Source organism: Oryx dammah, unplaced genomic scaffold, assembly GCF_014754425.2.
Source record: "Oryx dammah isolate SB20612 unplaced genomic scaffold, SCBI_Odam_1.1 HiC_scaffold_8, whole genome shotgun sequence".
NCBI classification, from domain to species: domain Eukaryota; kingdom Metazoa; phylum Chordata; class Mammalia; order Artiodactyla; family Bovidae; genus Oryx; species Oryx dammah.
In genome coordinates this window covers 49,796,566-49,815,882 of record NW_024070192.1, presented here as the reverse complement: position 1 = coordinate 49,815,882, position 19,317 = coordinate 49,796,566, and the positions used below count along the sequence as shown (strand labels likewise).

The 19,317-nt window shown below is 42.1% G+C and overlaps 2 protein-coding genes and 1 non-coding gene across 3 annotated transcripts in view; all 3 read right to left on the bottom strand.

Moving 5' to 3' along the window:
• The window catches only part of BCAS3 (BCAS3 microtubule associated cell migration factor), a 598,439-nt gene extending 597,495 nt beyond the window's left edge, over nucleotides 1-944 (bottom strand). Inside the window, exons 1-2 of the mRNA XM_040244470.1 lie at nucleotides 891-944; nucleotides 453-588 (exon numbers count right to left, since the gene is read on the bottom strand). Of these exons, the coding sequence (XP_040100404.1) occupies nucleotides 453-588; nucleotides 891-944 (190 nt within the window). The remainder of the gene's footprint in view (nucleotides 1-452; nucleotides 589-890) is intronic.
• A 4,280-nt stretch (nucleotides 945-5,224) lies between these two features.
• Nucleotides 5,225-5,329, bottom strand: LOC120867518. Its single transcript, XR_005721940.1, has one exon. It is a non-coding gene; the product is annotated as a U6 spliceosomal RNA (small nuclear RNA).
• A 10,449-nt stretch (nucleotides 5,330-15,778) lies between these two features.
• PPM1D (protein phosphatase, Mg2+/Mn2+ dependent 1D) overlaps nucleotides 15,779-19,317 on the bottom strand; it is a 59,827-nt gene continuing 56,288 nt past the window's right edge. The window contains exon 6 of the mRNA XM_040244153.1: nucleotides 15,779-17,537. Within this exon, the coding sequence (XP_040100087.1) occupies nucleotides 16,980-17,537 (558 nt within the window). The 3' untranslated portion in view covers nucleotides 15,779-16,979. The remainder of the gene's footprint in view (nucleotides 17,538-19,317) is intronic.

Sequence of the window (19,317 nt, the reverse complement as noted above, 5' to 3'; positions counted from 1 at the left end):
ACTTGGTTAAGGTTAAAAGAGACAGCAATGGGAAAGATCCTAGGAGACAGCACGTAGCCTGGAGCTAATCTCGAAAGCACCTAAAGCCACCTCTTTTAAGCAAGGGGCATTCTATCACCTTAATGGAAATCTCGCCCACAGACGATTCCCATCTGCTACAAGCGAAAGACCCTCTGCCCCAGCTAGCCCAGGCACCCCTTCCTCAGAAGGGACCTTCACCTCCAGCCTCTCAGCCCTCTCATATCCATTCCACCCTTTATTTCTCGAAACAGAGCCTCCCAAGAAACTGTCCTTAAGGACCCCGTCTCCCGAGAACGACCCTCGCCAGCCCCTTAGGCCCCACTCTCCTGAAAGACATCAGCACGGCGCTACCCACTTAACCTCCAACACCGAGCTGCCGCTGCCCCCGGCCGCCCTCTGGCCCCTGGCCCTGCCTCCCCTCCCCCTCCGACCTCCACAGCCCCTCCTAGCCGAATCTCCGCCAGCCAAACCCCCTGCCCTCACGCTGCCCGGTCCTGGTCCTCGCCCAGCCTCCCCCGGGCCACACCGCACCGCCAGCCCTCTCACCGGCCGCCCCGCCGGTAAACGCTGCGCTCCAGCTCAAGGCTCAGTGTTTGGAGTCTCCCCCTCGTGATTGACGGTTACCACTTCCTACCACGCCTCAGCGGAACTACCTCTCCAGCCAATCCCAGGAGCACACCGGCCGCGGCCGGGCACCGCCCTCAGGGGTCAGCTTCGCCAACCAGCAAGTAGGAAAGAGGCGGGCCCGCCTCCTGAATTGACCCAATCCGCTGGGGCTCGAGGGAAAACAAAACAGTATGCCGAGTTCGAGTGAAGCCGAGGTGTCAGGTTCGGTTGCGAACGCAGGCAAGTGGCGGGGAGTTACAAACACGTCTGTTTTCCTCTGTGCCCAGCGCCTTCGTGGGCCAGTCACAAAGCGTCATGCCGCAGAAGCCCGAGCTCCTCACTCGGGTGTCGCAGCCTAGCAGTCAGACTCGACACCGGGACGGGTGTGTTTACATCGAATTCTCGCGACAGCTGGTTCGAAGCTCAAAGCACGTGGACATGGCAGCTGCCAATCACTTTTCGATGGCCACTCAGCCATTCCGAACCCGCCTTCTGCCCCGCCTTTTTCGATGTGTTTACCTTCCGGGAGCTGAGGCTGGTTTGCCCCCGGTGGGCTCCCGGGAGCTGGGGTGGTGATCTGAGTGAGGAGTACGGCTGTCACGTTGCCTGTTTGAGCTAGGTGGTGGACCACGCCTGACTCCTTCCGCACTTGTTTACACTTCCCGTAAGGAACAGATGGAGATCTCCCTGGTGTCATTCCGTCAGTGACATCTTTTTTTTATAATAATGATAACATTTATTGTTATGTTGACCTAAGCACTTCATAAGTACTATCAAATTTAATCTCTGACAGTCCCCTGAGACTATGGATCATTAATAGCCATGGGGTTTGTAACAGAGATGTTGATACCTCAGTAAAAATTTTAAAAAGGTTTTAGCACCGTGAGAAGGAAAAAGTTTAGTCGCTAAACTGTCTCACCGGAAATATACAGTTAATCAGGTGCTGGAAAGATAAATATAGATATAGCCAAGAAGCCACCCATTTGATTATGACGCTCAATTAGTGCCAGTAAAAAAGGACACCCAAAGTGATATTTATCAGCCCCATGTTTGAACATTAGGCTAATGAAAGATTTTGAGAAAATTTATCTTCTTCCACTACACAAATGCCCAGCACCATCAGTCTTTTATGATTTGCTTCCTACATGAAACCCTATAAGGAAGGAATCTTTCCCAATATTTTGAATTCTTTTTGATCTGTTACTATCCCTGGCTTGCTTTGTTATCTCTGAAAATGTTTTTTTGGTTATTTCCCTAAGGTATGTCTTATTTTCTCCCACGGAAAGTTAAACTCCGCCTAGGCATGAGTTCAGTTCAGTCGCTCAGTCGTGTCCGACTCTTTGCAACCCCATGAATCGCAGCAGCCAGGCCTCCCTGTCCATCACCAACTCCCAGAGTTCACTCAGATTCACGTCCGAGTCAGTGATGCCATCCAGCCATCTCATCCTCTGTCGTCCCCTTCTCTTCCTGCCCCCAATCCCTCCCAGCATCAGTCTTTTCCAATGAGTCAACTCTTCGCATGAGGTGGCCAAAGTTCTGGAGCTTCAGCTTTAACATCATTCCTTCCAAAGAAATCCCAGGGTTGATCTCCTTCAGAATGGACTGCTTGGATCTCCTTGCAGTCCAAGGGACTCTCAAGAGTCTTCTCCAACACCACAGTTCAAAAGCATCAATTCTTCGGCGCTCTGCCTTCTTCACAGTCCAACTCTCACATCCATACATGACTACTGGAAAAACCATAGCCTTGACTAGACGGACCTTAGTCGGCAAAGTAATGTCTCTGCTTTTGAATATGCTGTCTAGGTTGATCATAACTTTTCTTCCAAGGAGTAAGTGTCTTTTAATTTCATGGCTGCAGTCACCATCTGCAGTGATTTTGGAGCCCCAAAAAATGAAGTCAGCCACTGTTTCCACTGTTTCCCCATCTATTTCCCATGAAGTGATGGGACCAGATGCCATAATCTTCGTTTTCTGAATGTTGCGCTTTAAGCCAACTTTTTCACTCTCCTCTTTCACTTTCATCAAGAGGCTTTTTAGCTCCTCTTCACTTTCTGCCATAAGGGTGGCATCGTCTGCATATCTGAGGTTATTGATATTTCTCCCGGCAATCTTGATTCCAGCTTGTGTGTCTTCCAGTCCAGCGTTTCTCATGATGTACTCTGCATAGAAGTTAAATAAGCAGGGTGACAATAAACAGCCTTGACATACTCCTTTTCCTATTTGGAACCAGTCTGTTATTCCATGTCCAGTTCTAACTGTTGCTTCCTGACCTACATACAGATTTCTCAAGAGGCAGGTCAGGTGGTCTGGTATGCCCATCTCTTTCAGAATTTTCCACAGTTTCTTGTGATCCACACAGTCAAAGGCGTTGGCATAGTCAATAAAGCAGAAATAGATGTTTTTCTGGAACTCTCTTGCTTTTTCCATGATCCAGCGGATGTTGGCAATTTGACCTCTGGTTCCTCTGCCTTTTCTAAAACCAGCTTGAACATCAGGGAGTTCACGGTTCATGTATTGCTGAAGCCTGGCTTGGAGAATTTTGAGCATTACTTTACTAGCATGTGAGACGAGTGCAATTGTGTGGTAGTTTGAGCATTCTTTGGCAGCCTTTCTTTGGGATTGGAATGAAAACTGACCTTTTCCAGTCCTGTGGCCACTGCTGAGTTTTCCAAATTTGCTGGTATATTGAGTGCAGCACTTTCACAGCATCATCTTTCAGGATTTGAAATAGTTCAACTAGAATGCCATTACCTCCACTAGCTTTGTTTGCAGTGATGCTTTCTAAGGCCCACTTGACTTCACATTCCAGGATGTCTGGCTCTAGATGAGTTTATATTGTTGAATTCCCCTTAACACCTAACATGCCTGAATACAACAGATGGTTCAAAATTCAGAGTTAGTTAATTAAATCATTATTATTCTCATGTTGTCTCTGACCCACAAAAAGGAATAAAGATGAAATCCAGAGGAGACCAATAGGTAACAATCACAAGTAGAATAACTAGTATTTGTACAAGGTATTTCAGTCTAAATAACTGTTGTATATGCATTTTTTAACTCCATAACTCTTTCACTATTCCTCTTCAGTTATGGAAGAAACAAGGAGAGAAATATAAACACAAACTCATTCAATCAATAAATATCTGAACACCTACTAAGTGTCAGTCATGTTCTAGACTCTGGAGATACAGCAATAAATAAATCAACCAACGTGCCCTTCTTCAACCAAAGAATTTGCACTCTGATAGGAGGACAGAAATAAACAGACAAAGAGGGAACTTCAAATAGTGTAAAATGCTATGGGGGAAAAAATAAGCCAGATAAATAGAGATAAGAGATAGCTTATTTTCGGTAATGTGATAAAGGAAGCCCTCTAAGGAGATGGTATTTGAACCAAGATTTCAGTGAAGCAGGTTTTAAGCAGCTCTGAGTGAAAAGCAGTTTAGATAAAACAAACAACAAGTACAAAGGCCTTAAGAAAGGAATGAATGTTGAAGAAGAATGGGGAAAATAGTGTGGCTAAACAAAGTGGATTGGGACTTCTCTGGTGGTCCAGTGGCTAAGACTGTGCTCACAATGCAGGGGCCCCTGGCTCAACCCTTGCTCAGAGAGCTGGATCTCACACACCACAACGAAGAGTTGACATGGCTGCAACTAAGAGTTCGCATGTCACAATTAAGATCTAGCAAAAATAAATGTGTTCCAAAAACCCCAAAGTAGATTAAGTAGAAAATGATAGCAAACTAGTTAGGAAAGGTAAGCAGTGGCCAAATGGAGTATAGTGTATAGAACTATAAGTTTTAGTTTTATCCTAGGGTGGGAATCTATTGGAAGACTTCCAGTTAGGAAGTGTTGTGATCACACTTACACGTCTAAAAGCCCATTATACCTCCTAAACAGACAATAAACTGTCTTTAGGGAGGGGCCAAGAGTGGATGCAATGGGTCAAGTAAGGAGGCTATTTCAAGAGACCAGATGGGAGAGCTATCTAGAACTGGGGCTAGAAGTGAAGCAGTAGAGGTGAAAAGTAATCAATTTCAGAATATTTTGGAAGACAGAATTGAAAGAACTTGATAATGGATTGGATGTATAAGAGAAGGGAAAGAGAGAATCAAAGATGCTGCCTGTGTTTTGGGCTTGAGCAACTAAGGAATGACATATTATGGATCTGATGAACCCTCTTGAAATCACACATTTTTTAGTGGAGGAGAATTTCTGTGACTTGGTTTCATCCTTTGTAAACTGTAAAAAGAATATTATGCTCCTCCTAACATTTTTTTGGTAATGTGATGGTTTGGTAGGAGATGTGTTTTATTTTATGTTGTTTACTTTATTGGGTCTTTTTTTTTCTTTTGGCATGTGAGGTCTTGGTTCCTAGACCGGGTATTGAACCTGTGCTCCCTGCAGTTGGAAGCAAGGAGTCCCAACCACTGGATTGCCAGGGAATTCCCAGTATATTTTTCTAAGTTTTAAAACTTTGAAAAGTTTAATGCTGGTACTGTTTATCTCCATATCAATTGGTACAATTTGCATCATGTTTTATACTATTTCATCTTTGCAAAGACATTGCATACACAAAACACACATTCAACAACTGAAAAATATGGAATGCTTCATTAATTTGCATGTCATCCTTGTGCAGGGGCTATGCTAAACTCCTCTGTATCATTCCACTTGGAGTGTATGTGTTGCCTAAGCAAGCATCAGCCTCGTGGGATTTTTATGAGGTGTAAATAAATTTTAAATTCTTGGGACTTTCTTGGTGGTGTAGTGGTTAAGAATCCTCGTTGCAATGCGGGGGACGCGGGTTAGATCCCCGTTTGGGGAACTAAGACCCCCACATGCTGTAGGGCAACTAAGTCTGCAAACCACAAGTGGAGGCCCTGTGCCCTGCATGATGGAATGAAGATCCCGTGCGCTGCAACTGAGACCCAACACAGCCAAATAAATAAATATTTTTTTAAAAAATAAAATTCTCAGAACCAGTTAGAAATGAGTACAAATTAACTAGTTCTTGTCAGGCTTACAGGATTAGAAAGTTCCAAGCCTTGGGATCTACTTTCCTTTCTTATTGAAGCTTTCCTGCCAGAACCACAGTGCCGTGTTATCTGCCTTGAACTGAAAACCAGTTTGCATTCACACCTGTATATTTATTCATCCTTTTATGTAAGGCTTTGGTGTGCAATTCTCAATTCTTTAAGAGACGACAACAGACTCGGTTTTCCACTGTCATGTGAGAACATTAGGCCCCAGCAACGCGTCATCGCCAGATAAAAGTGCTGCAGTAAACCGAGAAAACAACAAAATCAGCTATTTCTAATTACTCCATTTTTTTTCTTCACAGAGATGGTGTTCAATTCACTCATGAGCCTCAAATAGAAAACAGAATTTGTGGTGATCATGGTTTAACTTTCTGGCCGTGCTGGGTCTTCACCACCGAGCTTGGACCTTCTCTGGCTGCAGCAAATGGGGGCTACTCCCTAGCTGCAGCATGCAGGCTTCCCTTGTTATGGAGCACAGACTCCAAAGCACGCGGGCTCAGTAGTTGCAGCTCTCGTGCTCTAGAACACAGGCTCAGTAGTTGTGGCGAGTGGGCTTTGTTGCCCCACATGTGGAAGCTTTCCAAACCAGGGATTGAGCCCTGTCCCCTGCATTAACAAGAGGTCTCACAACCAACCCAACCATCAGGTAAGTCCTGTGGTAATCATGTTTTGAATGAACATGATTTATGGGGGGCTTAGTACATATTGTTAATTCATGAATCATTTCAGATTACTGGGTCATGGAGAAACTTTTCAATAATCTCTTCTTTGGATTGACCAATCCCAGCTGGGAAACTCATTTTCAGTGTAAAAGTAACTTCAAGCTAGAGTCCTGTTTTCTTCCAGTTGCTATAATGGCCCATTGTAATAAATCACTGATTACTAAAATCCTGCAGTCCAGAATCAAAAGTTTGAGATTTGTCAAGGAACTATCCATAGCAAACCAAACATCAAGATCAGTTAATATTTTCTCCTCTATTTTTGTTCGATAGGATTAGAATTCTTTTTTTAGCCTCAAACGAGCCATTGCCACTTGTTTTGCCCACAAAAACACTTGGACAATACTTATTTGATTTAAGCAGTGGTAAAATAATCTGATTTCACATAGAACTATGGTGAATATTAATATTTAACTGTCAGTCAAGTATAAGGAAAAACAAAGAAGGAATTCCCTGGCAGTCCAGTGGTTAGGACTCCACGATTTCACTGCCAAGGGCTCGGGTTCCGTCCCTGGCAGGGGAGCTAGGATCCTGTAAGCCTGGAGCAGGGGCCAAAACAAAAAAAGGAAAAACACAGAGGTTAAAAAAAAAAATCATGATCATCACTTTTCTCTTTCTGGTTGGGCATTTTGATAGCAAGGGTGATTCTACATGTGTTAAGGCAGGACATACACTGTAAACCACCTACAAACAAACCTGCAAGTTGTGAACTTTCAAAGATGCAAACGTGCATTTGTGTCTCATAAGGTAGGTTAGTTCACGTGTCAGGCATACATTGTCGTGTGTGTGCATCCTCTACAAGTGGTTGTGCTTTTGTGTACTTTACTGCACAGTATTGTATAGAATACAGTAATACAGTATCTTTATTTCACACCCAGTAAGTCTGGAAACAAGTGTGAAAGCAACACGGATATAGCTGGTACTACTGTACTTTTCAAGGTACTGTACTGTAACTTTAAAAATGTTGTCTTTATTTTTTGTGCTTGTTTTATATGTATTATTTTTGTGAAAAGTATTATAAACATACTACAGTACAGTATTGTATAGCCACCTGTGTTAACTGAATTCTTATGAACAAACTGGACCTACAAACACACCCCGAGAATAGAATTTGTATGTGGAGGACTTATTAAAAAGCAGAGACATTACTTTGCCAACAAAGTTTGTATAGTGAAAGCTATGGTTTTTCCAGTAGTCATGTATGGATGTGAGAGTTGGTCCTAAAGAAAGCTGAGCATCAAAGAATTGATGCTTTTGAACTGTGGTGTTGGAGAAGACTCTTGAGAGTATCTTGGACAGCAAGGAGATCCAACCAGTCCATCCTAAAGGAAATCAGTCCTGAATATTCATTGGAAGGACTGATGCTGAAGCTGAAACTCCAATACTTTGGCCACCTGATATGAAGAGCTGACTCATTGGAAAAGGCCCTGATGCTGGAAAAGATTGAAGGCAGGAGGAGAAAGGGGCGACAGAGGGTGAGATGGCTGGCTGGCATCACTGACTCAATGGACATGAGTTTGAGCAAGTTCCAGGAGCTGGTGAAGGTCAGGGAAGCCTGGCGTGCTGCAGTCTATGCGGTCACAGAGTCGGACATGACTGAGCGACTGAACAACAACAGGGGCCTTATATGGGAAATCTGTACCTTCCCGCTCTAATTTTGCTGCGAAACTGAAACTGCACTTAAAAAATGTCTATTAAAAAGTTACATTTTGGACTTCCCTGGTGTTCCAGTGGTTAAGAATCTGCCTGCCAATGAAGAGGACATGGGTTCGATCCCTGGTCTGGGAAAATTCCACAGAGCAATTAAGTCGTGTGCCGCAACTATTGAGGCCCTGCACCCCAGAGCCTGTGCTCTGCAACAAGAGAAGCCACCGCAAGGAGTAGCCAAAGCTCCCCGAAGAGGAGTAGCCCCTGCTCGCCACAACTAGAGAAAACCCGTGCACAGCAGCCAAGACCCAGCGCAGCCGAAAATAATAAATAAATAAATAAAATTAATGAATGTTTAAAAGAATTACATTTCTCTGGGGAGAGTAAGAGGGAGGCTCAAGACAGAGAGGATACATGTATACTTATAGCTGATTCCTATTGTTCTGCAGCAGAAAGGAATACAACATTGTAAAGCAATTACATGCCCATTAAAAAATCAATTTAAAAATTAAATGAAATTAAAATAAGAAATTATATTTCTCTAAAATCCTCCAATTGTGAGTACAAGTACATTACTTATTCACTCCATGGGTATTCTCTGATGCGTTCATTAGGCTAAAACTTTTGCACACTATCGTTTGTGGTAATCTCTAAAAATTAGAATTCGAAACTTTAGAACTGCAAAACCAACATAATCCAGTTATATCCCTCATATCTATTTAATTACAACAGTGCCTGCCATTTTTCTGCCCTGGATATTACTAGATAACTGTGGTTTCTAAAACACCATTTCCCACATTGCTATTCAGAATTCTAAGTATTTGTTTATTATCTTGGTCCCTTCAACCTAACCCACAGATCTCTTTAGCCCACTCTGCTGATTCTCAGTCCCAGCCAACTTTCTGAAAATACAGTGATAATTTTCGTTTGCTTTGTCATTCTCTTAAAACTATTATCTATAAAGTGGTCACGTAATTTGTCATCCCAGCTAGGAAAGCTTCATGAAGTGAGGCTCTATTAATAATTAGACAGAGACTTCTCTGGTGGTCCAGTGGCTGAGACTCTGTGCTTCCAATGCAGGGGTATGGATTCGATCCCTGGCCAGAGAACTAAGGTCCCATATGCCACATGGTGTGGCTGAGAAAATAAATAAGCCAAAGAAAAATAAGGTAAACCATGAAATATGGTTGGTTGTCCTTTATCTTTGACACATTAGTACTACTCTGTAACTATTTTCTACAGGATTAATGTATAATTGCATTGTCTATTTAGCTAAAATGTAAACTCTTTAACAGAAGGGATTGTTTGTGTTTCATTTCTATTCCCCTTAAGATTCTATTCACTAACAGGAAAAATTAGGTGTCAGAACCCCAGCAATTTATCTTACAAGTTGGAGCTGGTGTTTATACTTAAGGACTTCCCAGGTGGCTCAGTGGTAAAGAATTTGCCTGCCAGTGCAGGAGAGACAGGTTTGCTCCCTGGGGTGGGATGATCCCCTGGAGAAGGAAATGGCAACCCACTCCAGTATTCATGCCTGGGAAATTCCATGGACAAAAGAGCACGCAATAGTCCATAGGGTCACAAAAGAGTTGGACACGACTTACCAACACACACACACATACATTTATACTTAAAGACACTAGAAATTAAAACTATTAATTGAAGACCAAAAATTAGTTTCATCAACTCTTTTTGATGCCCATGGCATAATTTATTTCCCCTTCACATACATAAACTTGGATAAAGATTGCTTAAATCAACGAAAACTGAATCTGTAGTAACATTTTTGAGAAGCTAAAAATTTAATATTAGGAAACATTTATTTAGCTCTATATACCAGTCGTTGTAGTATATTTATCTGCATTTTACATGTGAGGACCAAGACTCAAAGATGTTAATCCATTTACACACCAAATGCAGGCACAATGACAGAAGTGCATGGTCCCTGAACCTCAGCTTTCTGCCTGAAAAAGAGGAACCCCCAAAGAAAGGGAAAGCTCATGGAGACTCGAGAGAGGGGGCAGCTCTGGAAAGTGGTTCCACTGAATACCTTAGGCATGAATCTTATCCTAATCAGCATATCAAAGACTCTGAGAACTAAACTGGCAGACAGATCACTGCCCAGGTCCCCAGCTAGCCCCTGGGTAATACACACAAGGGACAGATAAAATTACACAATGGCAAAGGATTTGGAAAATGAATCGACACTGAAACCACAACCCAAGGAAGGTGTGTTAAAATATGCAGACAGGAAAGGGGAGGGTACAACCTTTAAAAGAATGACCGCCATTGAAGACCCAAGATAAACTAGTTAGAGCCAAGGTGGGGCCAAGATGGTGGATGACTCACTCCCACTAGACCGTGAGCCTCAGTATATGCTCATTGTAAGACATCAGTGGGTCTTCCCAGGTGGTGCTAATGGTAAAGAGCCTGCCTGCCGATCCAGGACACAAGAGATGCTGGTTTGATCCCTGGGTCAGGAAGATCTCTTGGAGAAGGAAATGGCAAGGCACTCCAGTATTCTTGCCTGGAAAATACCATGGACAGAGGAGCCTGGTGGGCTACAGTCCACAGGGTCCCAAAGAGTCGGACACGACTGAGTGGCTGAGCACACACACACACGCACAGTACATCAGTGAGCTAAATGACTTGCTCAAAGACACCGTGACAGTTCTGAGGCTGGCCATAAAAGGCCAAAAAGTGGGCCCAATTCCTGGAAATCCCTGCCCCTTCCCCAAAACAATTGGAATAATCCTATCACTCATTACCCTATGAAATTACCCACCCTAATAAAAACTGACAACCTCCCACCTTCTGAGATGGCTCATTTTCTGTCTGTGGAGTATCTCCCTGAATAAACCTTTCATTCTGCTATGACTGGCTCTTGAGTTCTTTCCCTCAGGAAGCCAAGAACCCACGTTTAGCAGCCATCCTCGGGACTTGCCTGAGACGTGGCAAGTGACCATTCTCTCGTGCCCCACTTTCTTTCCTGTAACAGCACGAATTAACCGGATTGACTGCCTACTAAAACAAAAATATCAATGATCTCCATAAGAGCTAAATAAAGTGTCATAATAGTCAAGTATCTGGGATATAATCCAAAATTACATGGTAGGGGTTTCCGTGGCCCAGGGGTTGGGAGTCCACCTTGCAATGCAGGAGACACCAGTTCAAGCCCTGGTCCGGGGCCCAGTGTGCCACAGCTACTGAGCCTGCGCTCTGTAGCCTTCGAGCCACAACTACTGAGCCCATATGAGGCAACTGCTGAGCCCCACGCACTCTAGCACTCACACTCTGCACGAAGAGAAGCCGCCGCAATGAGAGGTCTGCACACCACAAGAGCAGCCCCCATTTGCTGCAACTAGAGAAAGCCCGTGCATAGCAATGAAGACCCAGCACAGCCAAAAATATTTTCTAAAAATTACATGGTATACAAAGAACCAGGAAAAATCTCAATTCACATGCAAAAATTAACAGATGCCAATACTTAAATGACAAAGAATCATATCTGACACTTTAAAGCAAAATTACCCAAATGTTCTTGCAAGCAATTTTGAACACTCTTGACATGAATGGGAAAAAAAAGAAAATCTCGAAAAAGAGAGGATACAAAGAACAGAAAGGGTAGGGAGTCCCTGGAGAAAGAACCAGGTCTGGTTTTCTCAACAGAAGAGAAGCAGTTTTGGCCCAAGCCATTTTGTAATCTAAGCCTGGCTGCAATGCGTGCCGTTGAACAGGTGTCAGTAACTAATGACATATAAGGAAGTAAGGGACTGCAGGAACAATGGGAAAGCAGTCAATAGTTCAGTGATGAAAGAGTCCTAGTTCCTCCCCAAGGGGCATATATAACTATGATACACTCTTTTCCATGTCCCCCATTTCTTGTTTGTAGGAAACAGGGTTTATCCAGCCTCCTGACCTTCCTTGAGTTCCGCAGATTTAAACAGGTGCTTATTATCAGGGAAGGGAGGGGAAGCAGAAACAAAGGAGGAACAGTCAAGTAATAACAGTGCAGCTCCGGGGCAGGGTCGTGGTTCCTCCTCAAGGCATAAACATTATTCTTTGAGTTCTTCAGGAGGAATGAGGCCCCACCCGGCTGGAGAATGGTATCTTAAGGGTGAGCACAAGATTCCTGGAGCCTTCTACCTCACCACTGACCAATCAGAAGAAAGTCTGCACAGGGGAAGATAAGGAAGACACTTACCCTCCTCCTCAAATGATTCTCCCTTTAAAAACTTTCATGGTCAAGCAGAATCTTCGGAGTTGGCTTTTCAGCACTAGACACTAGTCAGCCTTCTCCCAGGTTGCTGACGTCCTGAATAAATCAACTTTTCCTTTCCAACAAACACGCATCTCTTGAGTATGTTTTCAAGCAGCAAGCAGCAGAACCTGAGTTCGGTAACAGCACTAGCATCCTCCTGGGAGAAGAGGCTGGAGAATGAGGTAATAATTGATCATGCCTATATCATGAAGCCTCCCTGAAAATCCCTGGACTGTGGGCTTTGGAGTGCTTCCAGGTTCATTCACATACTCATGCACTAGGAGGATTCAGTTCAGTCGCTCAGTCGTGTCTGACTCTTTGCGACCCCACGGACTGCAACACACCGGGCCTCCCTGTCCATCACCAACTCCCAGAGTTTACTCAAACTCATGTCCATTGAGTCAGTGATGCCATCCAATCATCTCATCCTCTGTCATCCCCTTCTCCTCCTGCCTTCAATCTTTCCCAGCATCAGGGTGCTTTCAAATGAGTCAGTTCTTCACATCAGGCGGCCAAAGTATTAGAGTTTCGGTTTCAGCATCAGTCCTTCCAATCAATGTTCAGGACTGATTTCCTTTAGGATGGACTGGTTGGATCTCCTTACTGTCCAAGGGACTCAAGACTTCTCTAAACACCACAGGTCAAAAGCATCAAATCTTCAGCACTCAGCTTTCTTTATAATCCAACTCTCACATCCATACATGACCACCGGAAAAACCATAGCCTTGACTAGACACACCTTTGTTGGCAAAGTAATGCCTCTGCTTTTTAATCTGCTGTCTAGGTTGGTCATAACTTTCTAGGAGGGTAGTGCAACCCAAATCCTTGGGACAGAACCTCCTACACTTGGGACCCTTCTGGGCTTCCCTGATGTTTCTTCATCTGTTCATCTATAGCCTTTATTATATGATAAACCAGTGAACACAGTTCCCTTTGCTGTTCTAGCAAAGCTTCAAACCTGAGATGGTGATTGTGGGAACACTGATTTATACCAGCCAGTAGAAATGTTGTATCTTTTTGCCTTTTCATACTGTTCATGGGGTTCTCCAGGCAAGAACGCTGGCGTGGTTTGCCATTGCCTTCTCCAGTGGACCACATTTTACTTAGACCATAGGCTCCGTTGCTCTTGATAATCCATAACTTCCCCCAATTTAGCACCGAGACACTTGGCTATCTCAGTTCTGGCAGCCATGGAGCTGACGGACACTCGGTAGCCAGTGCGGCCGGGCGTTCATGGCCTGGCAGGGGTCAGGGCAGGCTTAGGGGGCTTGGAAAGCAGAGGACACAGAGAGCAGGGGCCCTCAGCAGCAGCTTCTTGGCCATCGTCTGGCCCAGCGACACAGTACAGCTGGCCACATGGGGCTGCACCCAGGAGTGGTTTTCATGGAGGCGGCCACGAGGCCTGGCTAGCAAAAGCTTCAAGAAAACCGGCACCGTGGGAAAAGGCGCCAGGACCCTCACCCTCCTTGTTCCAAAGGTCACTGAGGGTCTGGCGCAGGAACCTCTGCCGCAACCACCGCAAAGGTCCCTATAAGTCAAAGCTATGTTTCTTCCAGTAGCTATTATGGATGTGAGTCAGACCATAACAAAGGCTAAGCACTGAAGAAATGATGCTTTTGAACTATGGTGCTTGAGAAGACTCTTTTAAAGAGTCCCTTGGACAGCAAGGAGCTCAAACTCTTAATCCTAAAGTAAATCAGTCCTGAATATTCATAGGAAAGACATGCTGAAGCTTCAATACTTTGGCCTGATGAGAAGAACTGACTCATTGGAGAAAGCCCTGATGATGGGGAAGATGAAGGGCAGGAGGAGAGGGGGACAACAAGAGGATGAGATGGTTGGATGGCCTCACCGACTCAATGGACGTGAGTTTGAGCAAAGTCCAGGAGATACCGAAGGACAGGGAAGCCTGGCATGCTGCAGTCCATGGGGTCACAAAGAATTGGACGCAACTTAGTGACTGAACAAAGGAGAAACGTAGGTGACAGTCTGGGGCTTGCAATTGGTATCTTAAGTGTAGGCAGCACTAGGAGACAGCCCTTGTGGGATCAGATGGACAGTGTCACAATAAATTAGAGGACACTCAGTTGGTATCTGCAGAATATTGGAGCATTTCTTGGTATAGGAAAACCCACACATCTGGCACCTTCAGTAAAGGAAGAAATTGTGTTTGTTTTCCTTTCAGTGGACATGGTTAAGTAGTTGTTGTTTAGTCACTATGTCATGTCCGACTCTTGTGAAGTCATGGACTGCAGCCTGCTGGCTCCTCTGTCCGTGTATTTCTGAGACAAGAATATTGGAGTGGGTTGTCATTTCCTTCTCCACTGGATCTTCCCAACCCAGGAGTCAGACTCTCATCTCCTGCATTACAAGAACCACCTGGGAAGACCCAGTTAAGTAGTAGCATAGTTAAATAACATAGCCAGGGGAGAATACTAAAGAATGAGGAGGCTCTGTGATGTTCTGTTATGGAAAAAATCTTCAAGATATAATATTAAGTCTTTGTGTAGACTTGTTGGCTACCCTGAGGACTAAAGTGAGGGTATATTCATTACGTACCCATTTTATACATTATTAAGTTTCCATCATGCATTACACTTCTGATCTATATGTGATAAGCAAATAAAATTTAATAAAAATAGAAACATTAAAACATTATTTGCGATTCCATGACATCTTTACCTCCTTAAAGAACAGGCCTAAAAACAGCCCTAGGAACCCATGCCAAAAAAAAAAAGTTAATTTTACTTTTCAGTTATGTATCTCAAACCTAAAATGTTTACAGTATTAGATAGCTACTAGTATGGTATGAAACTGGACTATTATACTAAAAATATAATCTAGGAAAAATTCCAACATTTTTACATAAAAAAGTTGATCTGAAAAATAAAGATGAAAAAAATCTTTCACAAAAAAGTGAGTCCAAAAGTGTTTGCTACTTGCTGCCATTATCTTGGAAAGATCTGAAAAACAAACTCTAGTCTTGAAAAAAGAAATTGAAAGTGTTAGTCCACCTCTTTGCAACCCCACCGACTGTAGCTTGTCAGGCTCCTCCGTCCATGGGATTCTCCAGGCAAGAATACTGGAGAGGGTTGCCATTTCCTTCTCCAGGGGATCTTCCCGACCCAGGGATCAAACCTGGGTCTCCTGCATTGCAGGCAGACTCTTTACTGTCTGAGCCACCAGGATCTATCTCTAGTCTTGAAAAACTAGCCAAAATTAAAAACAAAATACAAGCAAACAAAAAAAAACTAGCCAAAATTAATGTTTCACCTGGAGCACTTGTTCTCAGTTAATCCTCTTACAGACAGCTAGTACGCTTCCAAGTGAACAGTTCCTAGCATACTGCTGGTGCATGGTCAATGCTGAATGCATGAATTAACTCTTCAAGGTCTCATTCAGAGTCCTATTCTAAAGTCATATATTTTAAAAAGTTCTCTTTGTAAAGCAACTCATCACACCAAAACAACATACTCTTAGTATTTCAGTATTAGTTCCTTTTAGTTTTTTCAAATAATACAGTTTTATTCACTTTCAATTGCTACATATTTCATCAAATTCTTACAAACCATAACTTATAAACCATAACTGACCTAATCATATTCTTATTGTTGTATATTTAGCCTGAGTTGATGTACTCTCCATTAAAATTAGAGTGCAAAAATGAACATTACATACATTTTCAGTTGTTATTCTAAAGCTTGATCATGGCATAACACAAAGTTAATATATATCATTAAAACAAACCAATAACAATAATTCAGCAACATCAGTAACAGTTCACTGATTTATTAGATGAACAAACATATCCATATAATCAATGAAAACTGTACGATATATAAAATAATTTAAGAAATGTTGGGAATTAGCAGCACCATCCATTATTGAAATAGCAAGAAAAACTTCACATATTTTATGCAAACACGAGAAGAGGATATAACTACTTTAAGACTTATTAATGCCACTGAATGTCTGGGATGATTGAAAAGGGCATCTCTTTAGCCAAACATACCTCCTTCTACTTCAAAGATCTGGTGAGCAAATCTGATGGTTAATGTTTTAGAAAAAATGCTACTGAGTAAAGAGATACTGCATAGTATTTTAATTAGGACAAGGAGACTAACACCCAGCTACTTTTGCATGGCTCAACACTTCGGCTTCTATGAAAAATTTAGTTCTGGATTATGAAATTAGAAATAAAAAATAATTTAAAAAAGACACTAGCTGTCTCTAAGAAACATTAAGTGGGACACAGGTCACTATGAAAATACATCACTTTTCCAGTTTGCTTAATAATTTACTTTAAAAAGTTGTGTAGTTTTCATCACAAGTGACATACAAATTTCTTAATAAGCATTTTTAAAAGTTTTAATGTATTTCTAAAATCTAATAGATTTTTTTTTTAACCTTTAGCCCTGTTGTTACATTTACTGTGTATCAGAGTAAGAGACTGAGTTTGTGTGAAGAATACAAATTTACACACATTTTACAGCAACTTACACCCTAACATCTACAAAATTCACATTTATAATACAAGCAAGTACAAGGCCAGGCTAAAATTGTTGAATTCCAAAAAGTCAAACTCATACTATTTTTATTTTGTCCCCTTAAAAAAAGTTCAACTTCGGCACCAAATTCAAAAAAGCCCTCTTAAGAAGTTTGGAAAAAATTTCCAGACATATTTCAGCAAACACAAACAGTTTTTCTGTGCTGGTGAAGTAAAGGATTCCCAATTTTCTTCTGGCCCCTGAGTCTGCGTCGCATGGTAAGTTTAACAGAGTTCTTGCGCTGGGAGGTTGTGGGGAGGCTTGCAGGCTGAGCACCACTGCTACGACTTAAACCATTCCGTCTGTGCTTCTTCATAAGAGGGCCAGAGTTGGATTCTTCTAATGTCCTTTTGAAGTTTGCCGGAGGGGTTCTTTCAACTTCTTGGGCTTTCATTTGACCTGGGCTCGATATCTTCACATTTTTTTGGTCCATGATGGTGTTTGTTGAATTGGTAGGCACCAGGCCAACGGACAGGCTATTATTCAAAGAATCGTGTATCCTTAAAGTCAGGGCTTTAGTGCAATTTTCTTCTAGTGGCTCTGGATCTTTTGAGGATATGACTGCAGCCTGGACATTCCCTCGAGCTATCTCAGGTGGGACTTCTAAATAATTCTCTGAGAAGGCATTACTACGAATAAGGGCAGGTATATGGTCCTTGGAGTTCAGCCTTGGCCATGGGTCCTCCTCCAGGGGCTGAAAAACAAGAAGGTAAGACCAAGTGAGAAATAATTTATCCTAGAATTCAGCATAACCATTGGGGAAATGAAAGGGTTTCATTAGAATAAATGACAAAATTGTTTACTTGGGGGGTTTATTTCCTACTTTCTATATTTAATTTCTGAATATTTAGTAGTGTGGAAAATGTAAAGTGCGACATTAAAGCAATTCTGTCACAATGGAAATTCAGACTGTTGCTTTGCACCCATCTCCTGAACACTAGATGCTGTTCTGGGATTTGAGAAAACAGGATATATGGGAATGTGCTAAGTATGGCTAGGGCAACTTGCAAAGATACAAAAGAAAATCACATGCAATTTCCAGGTGTTGTTTCTTAAAAGCTTCATGAGGAGGCACAGCTGTGCACTACTTTAGGCGCAGTGCACCGAAGCTAAATGTCGGAATATCCTCCCATCTCCAGATAAGAACATTCTTCCCATCAAATAAAAATCTTCCACTATTTTAATATTTTATAAAATCACTGTTTTAATAACTTTCTTAAGGACAAATTTTAAGCATAAATACTTCCTCTTCCCCAAATGTGTATCATTTTCCTCAATCTTTCCTCTTTCAATCAAATCAAATTTATTAAAATATTTTCCAAAAAGCCTAAGTAAATCCTTTTGTATTTAGAGTGGTAAATAAAGACATATTACTAGTCACTTTCTGATATAAAATTCCCTAGGAATAAACATCTTTTGAAAAAGTACTTTATGAAAAAGCATATTTATAAAAGTAATGTTTCCTTTAATGTTTCTAGAATTAAGAAGAAAAAGGGAAACTGTAGGAATCTAAAAGCATTTCAATTTAACCGTAAGCATGAACATGCTTTACTAAGAAAAATAAACCGACTTTAGGTCCACTGGAGGCTAGAGATGAGAAACTGTGAAGTTCCTAACGTAGTACTGCCCCAAATAGAATACTGCTATGCTTTTTAAAATGCTTTTATTTATTTATTTGGCTGTGCTATGTCTTAGTTGCAGCATGCAGAATGGTTGCAACATCCAAACTCTTAGCTGCAGCATGTGGGATTTAGTTTCCTGACCAGGGATTGAACCCAGGTTCCCTGCATTGGGAACCTGAAGTCTTAGCCACTGGACCATCAGGACAGACTCTTAAGAAAAAAAAAAACCTAAGTATATTTCTTTCTTTCTGGGGTCACTGGTTCATTTATATATTTTACATTGCATGGTTTATGGAAAGCCCAATTCTTATCTGTTTTAACACTGACTAGATGTTGGGCAGCAATCTTATTTTGAAGTACCGATGTTGAGAATGGATAACAGAACAGTCTCTATTCTAGAACATTCACATGTGGCTTTCAGCAATATCAACAACAACCTGTCTGTAAATTTATCCCCTCTGCATTAGGTTGATTCCAGTGCCTACCCAGATCACAAGCATATACTGACTGATCACAGAAAACTATACCTCACCATACGTAATTGTTGACTAAAGGTTCATCTTGCTTTAATATAAAAAAGGACTTGCAACAAGACCAGGCAGCAGATAAATTCTGTAGACAGAAGATTTCCTACTACCAAACAAGCACATTACTAATTTAGGAACAAGAAAAAAAGACACTAATCAGGCCACTTATAGGAACAGAACATAACTGCTGTAGCTTGTACAACAAAGTTTTAGATGCAATTTCTTTACAAAAGAAAAACAATGGGATGATTTTATTAACACAGTTTATTGTAATTTCTGTTGTGCTGTGTTCTTTTAAACTCACAAACTATTATTCTGATACCAC